The 13,996-nt window shown below is 53.2% G+C and overlaps 1 protein-coding gene across 3 annotated transcripts in view; it reads left to right on the top strand.

The window, feature by feature from the left end:
• Positions 1–13,996, top strand: part of FASTKD2 (FAST kinase domains 2) — a 31,935-nt gene that overhangs the window by 7,185 nt on the left and 10,754 nt on the right. The window contains exons 3-10 of one of the 3 annotated variants that reach the window (XM_029069324.1): positions 876–979; positions 4,801–4,909; positions 5,345–5,395; positions 6,290–6,413; positions 7,764–7,903; positions 8,894–9,066; positions 9,626–9,789; positions 12,857–13,075. In XM_029069324.1, the coding sequence (XP_028925157.1) occupies positions 876–979; positions 4,801–4,909; positions 5,345–5,395; positions 6,290–6,413; positions 7,764–7,903; positions 8,894–9,066; positions 9,626–9,789; positions 12,857–13,075 (1,084 nt within the window). Of the gene's footprint in view, positions 1–875; positions 980–4,778; positions 4,910–5,344; positions 5,396–6,289; positions 6,414–7,763; positions 7,904–8,893; positions 9,067–9,625; positions 9,790–12,856; positions 13,076–13,996 lie in introns of those variants that run through there. The other 2 variants (XM_029069326.1, XM_029069325.1) reach the window with 2 other exon arrangements.

Here is a 13,996-nt window from a genome sequence, read left to right as displayed (position 1 = left end):
TCTCTAACCGGTATTTTACGTGGATTATTTTATTACTACTAGTATTTTTCATCATACATCTCTGTCCCGTGTGCCTTCGGTGTGGGTTTCGGCTAGAAGACGACTAGGGAGCATTCTAATATCAGTAGCAGTTGTGGTTTTTGTTAAGCGCTTACTCTGTGCCAGGCAGTGTACTGAGCGCTGGGGTGGATCCAAGCAGATGGGGTTGGACACAGTCCCCGTCCCTCACAGGGCTCGCGGTCTCGATCCCCATTTTACAGATGAGGTAAGTGAGACTGAGAGAAGTGAAGTGATTCGCCCGAGGTCACACAGCAGACAAGTGGCAGGGCCGGGATTAGAACCCAGGACCCCCCGCCTCCCAGGCCTGTACTCTATCCACTCCAATGTGCTGCTTCCCAGCTCCTCCTCCGCCTGCCTGCCATGTGATCTTTCATTCCTTCAGTAGCATTTACTGAGCACTTACTGTGTGCAGGGCACTGTACTAAGCGCTTGGAAAGTCCAATTTAGGAAGAGAGACAATCCCTGCCCACGACGGGCTCACGGTTTCCGCTTGAATGAATCCCTTCACTTCTCTGCGCCTCAGTCTCTTCGTCTGTGAAGCGGGGATGAGATGCCCATTCTCCCCGTGCCTCGGGCCGTGAGCTCTCTACGCCCCGGGGGACTCTCTCCCATCTGATTCAGTTGTATCGGCCGCAGCGCTTAGCCCAGTAGGGGCTTAAACCGATGTACCGATCGTGATTATTGTCGTCGTGATCATCATCGTTAGTAACGCAGGCCGGCTCAGGCCTCACGTGACGCCGTATCGACAGAACCGCTTACGCTGTCGTTCGGGGACAGAACACCGAATGTGAGCCGTCGTTTGGTGTCTCGAATAGGAACGCATCAACGAGTGTGACGAGCGGTCTCTTTCGGTCTTAGCGGCTACTCTGGAGGTCATGGAACCGAGCAAGAACGTGGATGCCCTGCGTTCAGGATTGCGGTGAGAAAACGTCCTGCATGATTTCCTTGACAGTTCCCCCGTGGCAGCCACGCGGGCCTGGGTTCTACTTCCGGCTTCGCCACGTGCCTGCTGTGTGACCTGGGGCAGGGCCCTGCACTTCTCTGGGCCTCGGTTTCCTCACCTGTAAAATCGGGGGGGCCGGGGGGGGGGGGGCGGGGATACCAGTTCTCCTTCCTTCTTAGATTGTGACCCCCATGCGGGACGGGGACCGGATCCAACTTGACTACCTTACCTCTATCCCAGTGCCTAATACAGTGCTTGGCACATAGTGAGGGCTGAACGATTACCACGGTTATTATCGTTATTGTTTTTATTGTTATTTTTCCTCTCCCCCGTCTAATTCTGTTGCACCGTACTCTCCCAAGCGCTTAGAACAGCGTGGCACAGCGGAAAGAGCCCGGGCTTGGGAGTCAGGGTTCATGGGTTCGAATCCCGGATCTGCCGCTTGCCAGCCGTGTGACTTTGGGCAAGTCACTTAACTTCTCTGTGCCTCAGTTACCTCATCTGTAAAATGGGGATTAAGACTGTGAGCCCCCACGTGGGACAGCCCGATCTCCTTGTATCCCCCAGCGCTTAGAACAGTGCTTTGCACAGAGTAAGCGCTTAACAAATACCACCATTTAGTGCCCTGGAAATAGTAAGTGCTCGATGCGTACGATCGATAGATTGATGTGGGGCAGGGAGTGTTTCCAAACGGATTACCTTGTACTTACCCCCAGTGCTTAGCCCGGGGCTTGGCACCTAGTAAGTAATTAACAAATGCCACAGTTATTATCTTTAATTATTATTTTGTGGTGGAGATAATGTTGGTATTTGTTAAGCGCTTACTCTGTGCAGAGCGCCGTTCTAAGCGCTGGGGTAGACACAGGGGAATCAGGTCGTCCCACGTGGGGCTCACAGTCTTCATCCCCATTTTTCAGATGAGGTAAGTGAGGCACGGAGAAATAAAGTGACTCGCCCACAGTCACGCAGCTGACAGGTGGCAGAGCCGGGATTGGAACCCATGACCTCTGGCTCCCAAGCCCGGGCTCTTTCCACTGAGCCACGCCGCGGGAGGGAGTTCCGGGCCAGAGACGGGCCGTGGGCTAGCGGTCGGTGACAAGACACCTGCAGCGTGGCTCAGTGGAAAGAGCCCGGGCTTGGCAGTCAGAGGTCATGGGTTCGAATCCCAGCTCTGCCACTTGTCAGCTGCGTGACTGTGGGCAGGTCACCTCACCTCTCTGGGATGCAGTTCCCTCATCTGTAAAATGGGGATGAAGACTGGGAGCCTCACGTGGGACAACCCGATTACCTTGTTACCCCCCCCCCCCCCCCCCCCCCGGCGCTTGGAACAGTGCTCTGCACGTAGTAAGCGCTTAACAAATACCAACATTATTAAGACCGGCGAGGTGAGGGCACGGTGAGGAGGATAGCTCTAGAGGAGCGAAGTATGCGGGCTGGACTGTAGAAGAGAAGTGAGGTGTGGGAGACGCCCCTCGGAAGCCAAACTGGATAGGAGTCGCTGTCGAGAAACAAAGGTGGGAATCCAGCGATGGAATCGTTAAAAGAAGAGTGATCCCGAAGCCGAAACGGTAAAGGCGAATCTCCCCCAAATTATCCGTAGCGTGATTATGGCGTAAATCGGGTTTTCAGATTTAATTAGGGGTCTGAAATTCTTTCGGCCCCGATCAAGGAAGGGTGATGCTCCTTTGTAACCGAGGTTGAGTTTGGGACTATTCAAATACATTTAAAACTCAGATGTGTTAAAGATGTGTAAACCGCAGAAGGAGAAAGATTCAGTCTCTTTGCTCCATCAGTCGATTAATCGTGCTCTTTGAGCCCTTACTATGCGCGGAGCACCGTACTGTAGTTCGGAGAGTACGGCCCAACAGGATTAGCAGACGTCTTCCCTGCCCGTAATGAGCGTGCAGTCTTCGGGGGAGACAGACATTAATACGCTCGTGGTGGGCAGGGACCGCATCTGTTGTTATATTGTACTCTCCCAAGCGCTTAGGGCGGTGCCCTGGATTCGTTCGGTCGTATTTATCGCGTGCTTACGGCGTGCAAAGCACTGTAGTAATAATAATAATAATAATAATAAGGTTGGTATTCGGTTAAGTGCTTACTGTGTGCGGAGCGCCGTTCTAAGCGCTGGGGTAGATACAGGGTCCTCGGGTCGTCCCACGTGAGGCTCACAGTCTTAATCCCCATTTTACCGATGAGGTAACTGAGGCGCAGAGAAGTCAAGTGACCCGCCCACAGTCGCCCAGCTGCCAAGTGGCAGAGCCGCGATTCGAACCCGTGACCTCCGACCCCCAAGCCCGGGCTCTTCGCACCGAGCCGCGCCGCCTCTCTCGGCGCTTGGGAGAGTACCGCAAGAAGCAGACACGTTCCCCTCCCACAGTGAGCTCACAGTAAGCAGTCAATAAGTGCAGTTAAATTAATAACGAATAAATAACTAACCGGTAGATATATACTTCGAGGATAGGCGGGGGTGGGACGGATAGCGAACGTCCAGGGGTTTCGTTCGTAGTGAGGTGCGCAGAGGGCACGGAATGGAGAGAGAGCTGAGGACAGGAGGGCTCGGTCGGGAAAAGCCTCTTGAAGGAGATGTGACCTCAGTGACGTTTGGAAGGCGGCACGAGCGGAGGTCGGGCGTACGTGGAGGGGAGGGAGTTCCAGGCGAGGGAATGGGAAAGGGATCAGTGGCGAAGTAGTCGAGATGGGGCTTCGCTGAGCAAACTGGTGCGCGGTGAGGGAAATGTGTGGATTGGGATGTAGTAGGACGTCGGTGAAGTGAGATGAGGTGGGGCGGTGCGACTGAATGCCCTGAAACCGTCGGCGAGCAGCCTGTGTGCGAGGCGGAGGCGGATGGGCAGCCTCTGGAGGTCCTCCAGGAGGCGGGAGACGGCACGTGAATGTTCCCGTGGAGAAAATGAAAAGCCTACGTGAGAATCCGCCCGTCTTCAAACGAACGTTGAAGCAGCCGCTCGGTGGAGAGAGCCCGGGCTTTGGAGTCGGGGGTCAGGGGTTCGAATGCCGGCCCGGCCACCCGTCGGCTGTGTGACGTTGGGCGAGTCACTTCACTTCTCGGTGCCTCAGTGACCTCGTCTGTAAAACGGGGATTGAGGCCGTGAGCCGTGACCGTGGCGCGACCCGATTCCCCTCCGTCTCCCCCAGCGCTTGGAACGGTGCTCGGCACGTAGTAAGCGCTTAACAAATACCCACATTATTGTTGTTGTCGTCCACTTGATGCACCTTAGCGTTTAGCTGTCTTCTCCTCTAGACTGACCTCACTGTGGGCGGAGAACGTAGCTACCGACGCGGTTGTGTAGTACGCTCCCAAGCGCTTAGTGCGGGTATAAGGTAAGAGCTCTAGATGTCATTGACTGATCGCTCGACACGTAGTAAGCTCTTAATAATAATAATAATAATAATGTTGGTAATCATTCACTGTTATTATTAAATAATCTCAGAGTACCTTCAAAGGATTTTTTTCCTGTTGGGCCGTAATTGACTCGGGAAGAGTTTTATGAAATCTGTGTGCTGGTCATTTCCCCCTGGGCCCCCGTATACGTCTGCGGGACGGCCGCCATCCTTTAATAATAATAATAATAATAATAATAATGGTATTCGTCAAGCGCTTACCGTGTGCCGAGCGCTGTTCTAAGCACCGGGGTAGATCACGGTCCGTGTCCCTCATGGAGCTCACAGTCTCAGTCCCCATTTTACAGATGAGGTAACTGAGGCGCAGAGAAGAGAAGTTCTGACTCAAGCTCTCCGGCCACGCCTTCATCAGATTTTGTTTGCTCTCCTGACAGGATTCTGGTGGATCAACAGATCTGGTCCATAGAACGCGTCTTATCCCTGCAAACCATGATGAGGTGTATTGGAAAAAACGCTCCTTTGTCTCTTAAAAAAAAAATGGAGGTAAGGTCAGCGTTTTACTGGGAAAGACTTCTTCCTGGGTAAGAATGCCTGCTCTTTTCTGAAGTTGCCTACTTTTATAAAGATGGACTGTTTGTTCGAAGTCACCCCCGGCGGTCCTGTTTTCCGTGTGGGCCGCCGAAACTGGTTCACCGGGTTTTAAACTCGTCGGGGGCTAGGATCGTGCCTACCGTCTGAACTGTGCTCTCCCAAGCACTTAGAACGGTGCTCCGCACTCAGTAAACCGCTCGGTGAACACCGTTGATCGATGGATCGACTGGTAGATAGGACCCTGCATCCCTGTGACCCTTTCCACCCTTCTCCCCGTTAAAGGGTTCGGAGAAATACTCCTGCTCGTTGTTGAACAGGAGATTCGGACGAGCGTGTCGGCGAGTGTAACCGAATAGGACTTAACCCTCTTTTTTATTCTTCTGGAAGGAACGAAGTCTTCCTTGCATCAACCCATGTTTTCGGTGCCGTAACAGAGAGGTGAAATAATAGTGATAGCGCTAATTGAGCGTTTAGCGTGTCTGAAGTACCGTCCCACGTGCCGGGAAGGAATCCCTGGGTAGGAATGAGACGGGGTCCTTGGCCCTCAAGGATGAAGGGGGGTAAAGAGCCTGGTGATGGACCCCTAAGGAGAAAAATAAAATAAGAAAGCAAAATCAATCCCTCGGTGGTCTTTATTAAATAATGTTGGTATCTGCCAAGCGCTTCCTACGTGCAGAGCACCGTTCTAAGCGCTGGGGGAGGTACAGGGTCATCGGGCGGTCCCACGTGAGGCTCACGGTTAATCCCCGTTTTACAGATGAGGCAACCGAGGCCCAGAGAAGCGAAGCGACTCGCCCACGGTCGCACAGCTGGCAAGCGGCAGAGCCGGGAGTCGGACCCGTGACCTCTGACTCCGAAGCCCGGGCTCTTTCCACTGAGCCACGGCTTTAGCGGGCACCTGCTGTGGGCCCGGCACTGTGCTGAAACAGTTGCTGGGCATAGTCCCTGCCCACAAGGAGCTTACAGACTAGAGGGGGAGGCAGATATTGAAATAGATTGCAGGTAGGTAGGGACTGGAGATGGGGTGGGTATCAGGTGCTTAAAAGGTACGGATCCAAGCGCGGAGGGGACGGCAGAAGGGAGAGGGAGTGAGGGGCAGAGAGGGCTTAGTTGGGGAGGAAAGCCTCGTGGAGATCTGATTTGCATAAGACTCTGAAGTGGAGGGAGAGTGGCGCTTTGCCTCACCCCAAGAGGGGAACAGTCCATTCTGGTCCGGGTTGTAGTGGCTTCCTCCGGCGGTCCCGCGTTTGATTCCCCTGCACTGCATCCCGTAGAATCGCCTGTCTTTCTTTTCGATCGCAGTAGGAGTTAAAGCCATTACCTTCCCTTTAGATGAAAATGCTGATGGAATTAGACAAGTTCACCATCCATAATAGCCAACGCATGTTCGGGGCTCTAGCGGCAATGGATCACCGTTCTCCCACCCTCTTGAATAAGTGCAGCGAAAGGGTCACCGGTAAGGGAAAGCTGGTTTCCGTGGCGTGTGATCAAGCGTTCGAGTGCCTCCGCTGCCCCCCTTCCTAAGCCCCGGCGACCTCGCAGACTGATCGGTGGGGAAAATTAGGAAACCCCCCAGCTGGCTGCTTCCCCAAGTTTCTCCTCACACTCTGCAGGCCCCCTCCGATGGGCTGGAGTTTCTGTTTGATAAGAAGGTGGGGGGGGGGGGGCAGCCACTGGAGGCTCGGTCAGCTCCTCCCTTCCTATTCGTTCATGCGGTCGTATTCATTGAGCGCTTCCCGTGTGCGGAGCGCTGTACTAAGCGCTCGGGAGCGTACGGCGGAACAGTAAGCGGACGCATTCATTCATTCAGGCGTATTTATCGGGCCCTTACTTTGTGCAGGGCACTGTACTGAGCAGTTGGGAGAGAACAATAGAAAAATAAGCGTGCACATTCCCTGACCACAGTGAGCTTACAGACTGGAGTGATTTCCTTTGCCGATTTCCAACTACGGCTCCACTTGCACGTTGCGCTCCTAACGCCGACCCGTTCGCCGAATCTCGAAGTTGTTGCCAACCCTTGCCCACATCCCTCCTCCATCTAGTCTGAAACTCCCCCCTGTGTCGTATCTGACAGTCCACCACCCTCCTCACCTTCGCTTCCCTTCGGAAAGGTCATCCTCTAGACCGTAAGCTCGTCGTTGGCGGGGAACGTGTCCGTTACATCGTCGTGTTGCGCTCTCTCACGTGCTTAGGACAGCGTTCTGCACACGGTAAAATGCTCAATAAATGCGATCGATCGCTATCTACTAGATATCTCCCCCAGCTAAGCCCTCATTTTTCCAGCATATTCACCATCCCTCGTTACGGGCAGGGACCGTGACTACCAACTCTGTTATACTGTACTCTCCCGCGTATCGTGCTCGGCACGTACTGAGCACTCTGTGAATACCACTGATTGACAGATTTCTTCTATGTCACCTGTGCACTTGGGTCTGTCCCCCTGAAGCATTTTGATATTTGCCTCAGCCCCACGGCACTTACGTCCGGATCAGTCGGTCGATCATTCTGCCAGCCACCTCTCTGCTATCTGCTCGCTGGCAATTCTAATGAGAATTCGCCCCACCTGGCCTTAAAAAAAAAAAAATAAAAATACAGGGGCAGGTAGGAACCAGCATCGAACCTAGGACCCGCGGCAAGGGAAGTTACCTTACAAGCCGTTACTTGTAAATACAGCAATGTGTGATGGTTGTGTGTGGGTGGGTGGGTGTTTTTGCCCGGGACGTAGTGTTACGGAGAAACTGGGAGGCGGCCCTGAGGGCCCCCCCCCCCCCCCCCCCCCGACCCTTTCCACGCCATTCCCTTCAAGGTGATATCGAGAGCTGTTCTTTCCGGATGATGGCAGCGATCCTGCAGGCCTGCAGAGAGCTCCGCTACTACAATTTGGACCTGTTCACGGGGATCGCAGAGCGTGTGGCCGCTACTTACGAAACCTGGAAAATCACCCAGGTGAGTTGCCAGTGGCGCCTGGTCGGGGCTTATCGCGCATCAGGCAGCGATGGAGGCGCTGGGGCGGGTACACGACCGGATCGAACGCAGTCCCTTACGGCGGAAATGAGAGGGAGGTCGGGGATCGGATCCTCATTCCGTTGACCGACTGAGGGATTTAAAAAAATGTATATAGATGTGCATATATAGTATAATTTAATATATTATTTTTATATTTAAAAACGGCAGCAGATGCAGGTGGTGATTTTCTATCGGGGCTCCAGTCAGCTGGATCATTGTTGTCGTATTGTACTCTCCCAAGGTGTTAGCACAGTGCTTTGCACGCAGTAAGCGCTCGATAGATGCAGTCGAATGAATGAGTTCCTGTCCCGGACTCCCAGTGCCTTTGGGGCTTGATACCGGTTAAAGGTGAAGTAGCCAGATGAGCATAATCCTGCCCCGTCTCGAGAATATGCTGTCCTGAAGAGACTTTCATTTTCTCTCTCTGAGTTTACTCAGGGCCAAGGTAATGTAGGTGATAATCGAGCCTCCGTGGCAAATGGACAGTGCAAACAGGGTGAATAGTTTGAGGGCCCTATTTCGTTATTATTAGCTGATCTAATAATAATGTTGGTATTTGTTAAGCGCTTACTACGTGCAGAGCACTGTTCTAAGCGCTGGGGGGGATACAAGGTGATCAGGTTGTCCCACGTGGGGCTCCCAGTTTTAATCCCCATTTTACAGATGAGGTAACTGAGGCCCAGAGAAGTGAAGTGACTGGCCCAAAGTCACGCAGCTGGCAAGAGGCGGATCTGGGATCCTGTTACTAACGATGAGGGATAATTGTAATGCTCGTTAAGTGCCCGCTGTGTTCAGAGCAGCGCCCTAAGTGCCGCGATAGAAGAAGATCAGATTCGAGGTGCAAGATTCCTAGCACCCCACCCAAGAAATGCAGACATCAGCACATTTACTCCAGGTCGCATTTCAGGGCTTTCTCTTTTTGCTTTTCAGTTTCTCCCGTTTCTCTCGGTCTTCGAGTCCTTTGGCTTCCGACCTATCAGTCTGATGGACTTGATCGCTGAGAAAGTGACGGCCAGGTCTGAACCCCTGAGCCTGAAAACTATTCTTTTTCTCCTTCGCGTGTATTCTTCTTCCAACCACTTCGACGAACGCCCCAACCAAGAGTAAGTTTTGAAGGTGTTGCTGGGGTGTCGTGGATTTAGCCAGAATCTTTTTCTTTTATCCCTGTTCTTTGTTTCTCCCGATTCGATCAGTCCATCGGTGGTATTTATTGACGGTAATAATAATAATTGTGTTTTTGTTAAGCGATTACTGTGCGTTAGATACTGTTCAGGGACTGGGTAAAATATACTACTAATAACGACAGTGCCGTCGTTAAGACCAAGCCCTGGGGCAGATACGCCAGATCGGGTCGGACACCGTCTCTGTCTCACTTGGGACTCACCGTCTCAATCCCCGTTTTAAAATGAGGCGCCTGGCCCAGCGAAGTGAAGTGACTGGCCCAAGGTCACACAGCAGACGGGTGGCGGAGCCGGGATTAGAACCCCCGAGCCTCCGACTTGCACGCCCCTGCTCTGTCCGTTGTGCCGTGCAAAGACTCAACCCGATAACCTCGTATCTCCCCCGGAGCTTGGAACGGTGCTTGGCACGTAGTCAGCACTCAGCAGATACCGTGGTGGTTATTACGTCCGGCGAGCAGCCATTTTCCTCTGCTTTGCAAAGGTTCCTGGAGGCCCTCAGCACCGCCCTGGACCCTCACCTCTCCGAGATTTCTTGCAGCGACCTGCTGAAGGCAGTGTACTCGTTCTGCCTGTTGAGGCATTTTCCCCCGGCCCCGTTAAATCGACTTCTCCAAGAGGACGTCCTCACGGAGCTGAGCTCTTCAGGTCAGATGGGGCCCCAGGGCTCCGCCCCACCACCCCACGCGTCGCGGGCGCCCTCACCTGGAAATCGGGCGAGCCGCCGGAGGAGGCGGCCCTGCCCTCTCGCAGGTTTACTGCTCACACGGGGTGGGGGGAGGGGGGGGCCTGGGCGGCGAGTCGGTCCGTCGGTCCATCGTATTTATTGTGCGCTTACTGTGTGCAGAGCGCCGTCCTGAACAATTGGGAGGGTACGGTGTAACAAAAACCAGGCACGTTCCCTGGCCCCAGCGGTTGGTGAGCGTGGGCTAGACGTCGTCTCTCCGTTGAGATAAACGGAGCCCGTTCTTTTCGCGGGTGACCCGAAGACCTCTGTCGCCGGCCTTCAAGTCCGGCCAGATCCCAGTTTAAATTAGTCAGCCGGTGTCACCCCGACCAAACGTTTCCATCGTGGTCAGTGTTAACTGTCTTTTCTTTCCTTAATGGAGTACGGGGATTTGTCTCGGCAGTAAATACTGTTGGTATTCCATTCGGTCAGTCTTATTTTTTGAGTGCTTACTGTGTGCAGAACACTGACCTAAGTGCTTGGGAGAGTACAGTGCAATAATAAACAGGCACATTTCCAATTACCAGCGAGGGGAGCCGCCTGTTCTTCGGCACAGCACCGTACCGAATGCTTGGGAGAGTACAGTGCAATAATAAACAGGCACATTTCCAGTTACCAGCGAGAGAAACTGCCTGTTCGGCAGGGTCACGCCCTCATTGCCTTTACGGGTGCGAGTGGTCTGTCCGAGTCAGTTCCTCTTTATCAGAATCAAGATCGATCCGTACGGTATAGGTAACATCCGTCGGCGGTATCCACCAGGCATCTACTGTGTTCAGAGCATTTACGGAGCGTTCGGGAGAGTACGGCCGAAGCGAGGTACGCGCTCCGTGCCCTCGAGGGATGCAGTTCATTTGTCTCCCCTGCTGGATCGTACGATCATCCGGAGCAGGGATCCGGAATCCGAATTCTACCGTATCTTCCCAAGCACAGAGTACAGCGCTCCTCGCGGGATGGGTGCTCAGGAACTGCTTTTTGACCGGTGGATCGAAAAGGAGTTTACACTGATAGGCTGGGAAGGGATTTCCTGGGTTAGGACGGCTGGAGAGAAGGGAAGCCCAGCCAGATCAGGGGAGGTCATCAGGCCCATTCTCTTTCCACCAGGCCATGCTGCTTCTCTGTTTATTCTGTCGCCAAATCCTGTCAGGTCTACCTTCACAACATTGCCAAAATCTACCCGTTCTTCTCCATCCAAACTATTTTTTGCAATTCATTAGTTTGTAGAATAATGATCCGGCCAGGAGAGCGAATTATGCACACCGGAGTGGAGAGGAGAAGCGGGGAGGTCAGCAAGAAGGGCGGTATGGTAATCGAGGCGGGGTGGGACAGGTGCTCGGATTAACGCGGTGGGAGTTCGGATGGGGAGGAAAGGATGGATTTTAGCAAAGTTGGATAGGGTGAAACCGACAGGATTTAGTGACGGATCGAATATGTGGGTTGAATGGGAGAGAAGAGTCAAGGTTATGGGTTTGTGAAGACGGGGGGTGTGGTGATGGCGTCTACAGTGAGGGGAAAATCAGGGAAAGGGCGGAGTTTGGGTGGGAAGATAAGGAGTTCTGTTTTTGACGTGTTAAATTTGAGGTGCCGCGGGGACATCCGGTTAGAGATGTCTTGAAGGCAGCGGAAATGCAAGGCCTCGGAGAGGGAGAGAAACCGGGGCCGGAAATGTAGATTTGGGAATCATCCGCGTAGAGGTGGCGGTTGGAGCCGTGGGCGCGAGTGAGTTCTCCGAGGGGGCGCGTCTAGATGGAGAACAGAAGGGGACCCAGTGCTGAACCTCGAGGGACCCCCCCCCCCCCACAGTTAATGGGGTGGGAGGCAGAGGAGCCTACGAAAGAGACTGAGAATAAGCAGCTCGAGATAGGAGGAGAACCTGGAGAGGACTCTGTCGGTGAAGCCGAGGTTGAATAATATTTCCAGGAGAAAGGGGGTGGACGATAGTGTCAGAAGCAGCCGAGAGGTCGAGGAGGGTTAGGATGGAGTAGAAGTCATCGGATTTGGCAAGAAGAAGATCACCTGTGACCACTGAGAGGGCGGATTCCGTAGAACGAAGGGGACGGAAGCCGGATCGGGAGGAGGTCGAGAAGAGAAATGCGGGAGAACCGCAGACAGCGGGTATAGACAACTCGGTGACGGAGTTTGGAGAGGAATAATGAGGACTAAACCTTTTATTTCCCCAATCCGCCCTTTCCTCTGCGTCAACTATGCATTTGGCCGTGTACCCTTTGACACCCCAGCCTTACAGCAGTTACGAACACGTCCTTATATTCTGCTATTTCCCCCTGTCTAGAATTTCTTTTTTTAACGTCTGTTTCCCCCGCCGTAGACTTTTAGTTCCTTGTGGGGAGAGATCCTGTCTACCAACTCTATTGTATTATAATGGGAATAGTATTTTTTAAGCCCTTACCGTGTGCCGAGCACCGTCCTAAGCGCTTGGAGAGAATATCCAGTCCCCACAGTCCCCGGCCCCTGGGGGGGCCCTTAATACAGTGCTCTTGCCTTCAATAAACGCTCAGTAAATACCTTGATCGATTAATTCAACAAAGGTAGGAGGAGAAAAACAGGAAGAAACTGAAAAACAAAAAGAAAACAGGCAAGCAAAGGGGTCGGGGAGACAAGGGCGAACCCGTAGACCGTAAGCTCACTGTGGGCAGGGAACGTGTCTACCAACTCTGTTTCATTTGTACTCTTCCAAACGCTACAGTGCTCTGCACCCCCTAAGTGCTCAATAAACGTGATTGCTCGATCGGTGGGGGAGAGAGAGGAAAGGAGCACCGCAAGGAATGCGAGCTGAGAAGGGGAATCAGATGGAATATCCAACTAAAAGGAAAACCCTGCCTTGTCTTAACTGGTCAAAGAATGTGGAATTCTGGGGAATTCCGCTCATTAGAATAATTCATTTTGTCCGGTGACTGTTGAAATTGGATCAAGTTTCGATCTATCATCAGGGGGAAAGGAATATTAATTTTTCTTGTCCGCTGCCCTTTTTAGGTGATGAGAACATGAAGAATGAGCATAGGCTTCATGTTGTAAACACCTGCCTAGAACTGGAAAATGTTTCCATCGGCAAGCCCCCGGCCATCTCTGGAAAGAAACCCCCGTCCCCGGTATTGGATAACGCCAGAGTGGAAGAGGCCCTGCAGAAGATTTTGGTCGACGAGGGCTTGTTTCTTAAAAATGTGCTGCTGCCTCCACATGATTACAACATAGGTATGGGACTCTTGCAGTTTTCTCCCAGGGTTGCAGCTCATTTCTCCCAGCGCCCAAGCTGACTCCGGTACTAAATTGAACAATTTAGCGGTGTGTATCAACTCTCTCAGACCCCACTAAGGGACCTTCCCCTTTCAGATGTCTTTTGGGTTTAAAATATGGTATCAAGCGTTTACTATGTGGCAGACACTATAATAAGCGCTAGGGTGGGACCAAGATAATCAAGTTGGACATAATCCAGGTCCCACGTGGGACTCCCAGGCATAATCCCCATTTTACAGATGAAGGCCTTAGGCGGAGAGAAGTTAAGTGACTCGCCCAAGGTCGGGCAGCCATCAGGTGGCAGAACGTCGACTCTGGCCTTGTGAGACCGCTGCCGTGGAGTACCTGACACGATTCGGACCAAAGCACCGGCGGGGGAACGGGGAACCTCCCTCCCTCACTGCACGTCCTGGCTGGAACGTGACACGGGGACGGAAGAAACGGTTCACGTGAAGGCACGAGGCGTCGGTCCAGCCTCGGGCGCCGTCACACGGTCTCTCCTTGGGGCGAGGGTCTTGGGGAACGGTCACCCCCACGTCCCAGGAGAACCGACTGTTCCCGGTTCAGCCGGGCCATCCTTTGTTGAGCGGAGAGCAGGCTGAGCCACAACAGGTGACAGGAAAACTGTGGCTCAGAGCCTTCGAGCGCTCAGGATGAGGATGATGTGGCATTTGGGCAGAACTTCTGTGTGCTTACATGAGAAGCAGCATGGCCTAGTGGATAGAGCACGGGCCCGGGGGTCGGAGGACCTGGGTTCTAATGCCGACTCTGTCACTTGTCTGCCCTGTGACCTTGGGGAAGTCATTTCACCTCTGGACCTCAGTTACGTCATCGGTAGCGTAGAGGTTGAGACCGTGAGCCCCATTTGGGTCATGGACT

This window comes from Ornithorhynchus anatinus, chromosome 7, assembly GCF_004115215.2.
Source record: "Ornithorhynchus anatinus isolate Pmale09 chromosome 7, mOrnAna1.pri.v4, whole genome shotgun sequence".
NCBI classification, from domain to species: Eukaryota; Metazoa; Chordata; class Mammalia; order Monotremata; family Ornithorhynchidae; genus Ornithorhynchus; species Ornithorhynchus anatinus.
This window is presented reverse-complemented; position numbering and strand designations above follow the sequence as displayed.